Source organism: Olea europaea, chromosome 5 (assembly GCF_002742605.1).
Source record: "Olea europaea var. sylvestris chromosome 5, O_europaea_v1, whole genome shotgun sequence".
Taxonomy (NCBI): domain Eukaryota; kingdom Viridiplantae; phylum Streptophyta; class Magnoliopsida; order Lamiales; family Oleaceae; genus Olea; species Olea europaea.
Window position 1 is genome coordinate 622295 of NC_036241.1, and position 3159 is coordinate 625453.

Consider the following 3159-nt stretch of genomic DNA (forward strand, 5'->3'; position numbering starts at 1 on the left):
CAAATCCTTCAGGTTGCTCGACATAAACTTCTTCTTGAATTTCACCATTTAAGAATGCCGATTTTACATCAAGTTGATAAACACATACCTCCAATTGAGTTGCCAGTGCCAAAACAGTACGAATTGTCTCCATTCTTGCAACCGGAGCATATGTTTTAGTGTAATCAATTTCGGGCTGTTGAGAATACCCTTTTGCAACAAGACGTGCTTTGTGCTTTTAGATCGACCCATCTTCATTGTATTTTATTTTATAGACCCACTTGAGTCCAATGATTTTCTTCCCTTCTGGCAAGGCAACAAGCTTCCAAGTTTTGTTTTTCTCGATTGTGGACATTTCTTCATTCATGGCTTTTGTCCAGCATACTTCTTTTGAGGCTTCTTCAAATGATTGTGGTTCCCTAGAGAACAACCCAAGTTCACATGACTCATATATGTCTTGTAGTGAACGTGTCTTTCTTGGAGGGCTTTCTGGATCAGATTCTTCCTCACTTCTTGGAGTAGGGTTTGGATTATGCTCTAAATTTCCAACTTGTGACGGACCTGCTTGAAATGTTAATGGATCAACAAAATGGTATGGTGTCTGGTCCACAACTTCTTTCCCTTTCCAATCCCAAGATGCAGCTTCATCAAAAACAACGTCTCGTGAAACTGTAATTTTGTTTGTAGTTGGATCTAATAACCAATATCCTTTAGATTCATCACTAGATCCAACAAAGACAAGTTTTTGTCCTTTCTCGTCAAATTTCTCCCGATTTTGAGAAGGGATAAGAGCATAAGCAATGCTGCCAAATATTTTGAAGTGATCAACCATTGGCTTCTTTTTGTTCCAAGCTTCGTATGGAGTTTTATTCCGTACAGCCTTTGTTGGAGACCGATTGAGAATGTATACTGCCGTATTTACAGCTTCTGCCCAATACAGATTTGGAAGTCCTTTGCCCTTTAGCATGCTTCTTGCCATTTCAACAATTGTACGATTTTTTCTTTCGGCCACGCCGTTTTGTTGCGGAGTTCGACTCACAGTTAATTGTCTTTTGATGCCATTTTTTCTGCAATATTCCATGAAAGGATTATAGAGATATTCACCTCCACGATCGGTCCTTAAAGTTTTTATCAAAAAACCACTTTGCCTTTCTGCTTGAGCTTTGAATTGAAGAAATGTGGAATATGCCTCAGATTTTTGACTGAGGAAGAAAACCCATATCATTCTTGTGAAGTCATCAACAAAGAGAATAAAATATCTCTTGTTTCCAAAAGTGGAAGTTTGCATTGGCCCACAAATATCCGAGTGCACAAGCTCAAGTGGTGCTTTCGTTCTCCATGAAGTTTTTGGAAACGACAACTTGTGCAATTTCCCATAGACGCATCCTTCGCACATTTTGTCTATGTGTTGGATGTTAGGAAGTCCCGTCACCATGTTTTTCATTTGGAGTAAACGAAGGCCTCTTTCATGAAGATGACCATATCGTAAATGCCACAAATACACCAAATCTTCGTCTCTTGCCTTGAGTGCACAATTCTCATTTAGTGGCATCTTAAGAGGAAATGTCTTGTTCTTCATTTCAATATTTTCCACACAAATATTTTTCTTTTTATCAAAAACTTTACATGCACCATCATCAAAGTGGACAGAGAAGTCACTTTGAATAAGTTGTCCAACACTTAGGAGATTATGAGAAAGATTGGGAACATAAAGAACATCTGTGATGAGTTTCTTGTTACCTTCTTTAATTTGGACAGCAATGGTGCCTTTTCCTACCGCATCTCTACATGTTCCATCGCCAAGAATTACTTGTGAAGTAATATTTGGATTAAGGTCCACAAAGATGTCGCGATTCCCCGTCATGTGATTGCTACAACCGCTATCCAAATACCAAGGGCTTTGAGCTCCATTTTCATAATTTTGAGAATAAAACAGAATTTCCTTTTCATTCTCTTGAGAAAAGTTTGCTGCACTTTTTCTTTCTGTCATCTCTTTATTTTGAAACCAACAATCCCTTTGAGAATGATTGGGGATCTTGCACCTTTTGCATCTAAAGTAGCACTCCTTTGATTCATGATTCATTTTTTTGCAAATTATGCAAGTTGGATTGTTACCACCAGAAATTTGTGTTTGCTTGCCTTTCCATTTGCTTTGCTTGTCACCCTTCTTCCAATAGCTATCTTTTTGTTTTGTTTGATTTGAGCCTCTGTTGTGTTCTCCATAGTTGTTCGATCCTCCTTTTGATGTTTGCTTTGATTGGAAAGCTTGTTCGGTAGTAGATTGGTTACTCGAACGATTGATCCTTTGCTCATGGGCAAGAAGTGACCCGGTTAACTCATAAATGGTCATTTTGGACAAGTCTTTCGATTCTTCAATTGCGGCTGCAACATGGTCAAACTTTGGAGGAAGGCATCTTAACATTTTCTCCACGACTCTTTTATCTGTAATTGTGTCACCACAGCTTTTGATTTGATTTACTGTCTCGGCTACTCGTGAAGAAAAAACACGAACCGATTCTCGTTCTTCCATTTGGAGATTATCAAAGTCTGTCCATAAGGATTGAAGTTTCAAGGCGATCATTTTCTCCATTCCTTGAAATTCTTGCATCAATATTTCCCAAGCATCTTTGGCTTTTTTAACACCAAAGATACGAGGGAAAATTGATTTCCCGACTCCTTGTTGAATATAGCGGAGAGCCATTGCATCTTTTCTTTTAAATTCTTTTTGCAATTTTTCGTAATCTTCATTGTCTTCGGATGGTTCTTCGTACTCCTCATCGTCAATGACATGCCAAAGATCTAAGGAGATGAAGAAAGTTTGCATTTGGATGCTCCAGTATTCATAATGCTCGCCTTCGAAGATTGGGACTTGACTGGAAGAATATGTAAACAACGAAACTGTTTGTATGAAAGCCATGAAAAAATGCAATCACAAGTTATGGCTCTGATACCAAATTTGTTAGTGCGGAAACGAAGTGTTGAAGAAAAACTTGAATTTTTATTGATAGTTTTTGAGTTGCTACAGCACACTCAATAATGTTTTCTTCTTTTTTTCTTACAATGAGACTACAAGAATGACCTCTATTTATAGGACCACATGGATAACTCTAGAGACATGGGAATATAAATGGACACCTAATAATTCATGAATTTGCATCATGTATTTTCCTGATACATTTT

At 37.9% G+C, this 3159-nt stretch overlaps 1 protein-coding gene across 1 annotated transcript; it reads right to left on the reverse strand.

The window, feature by feature from the left end:
• Positions 1-217: 217 nt before the first annotated feature.
• On the reverse strand, positions 218-2896 carry LOC111394888. The gene is made up of 3 exons (XM_023020937.1): positions 1601-2896; positions 1374-1501; positions 218-1046 (listed from the first exon to the last, which is right to left on the reverse strand). The coding sequence occupies exons 1-3, from the start codon at positions 2894-2896 to the stop codon at positions 218-220; spliced, it is 2253 nt and encodes a 750-aa protein (XP_022876705.1).
• Between the last annotated feature and the right edge of the window lie 263 nt (positions 2897-3159).

Excerpts from the sequence above, each read along its gene's own strand:
- LOC111394888 (XM_023020937.1), bottom strand. The coding sequence starts at position 2,896 with ATGGCTTTCATACAAACAGTTTCGTTGTTTACATATTCTTCCAGTCAA. Across the intron at positions 1,502-1,600 it reads TTGATGATGGTGCATGTAAA|GCAAGAGACGAAGATTTGGT; the intron begins GTTTTTGATAAA and ends TGTGCACTCAAG. Across the intron at positions 1,047-1,373 it reads ATCCAACACATAGACAAAAT|AAAAAATGGCATCAAAAGAC; the intron begins GTGCGAAGGATG and ends GGAATATTGCAG.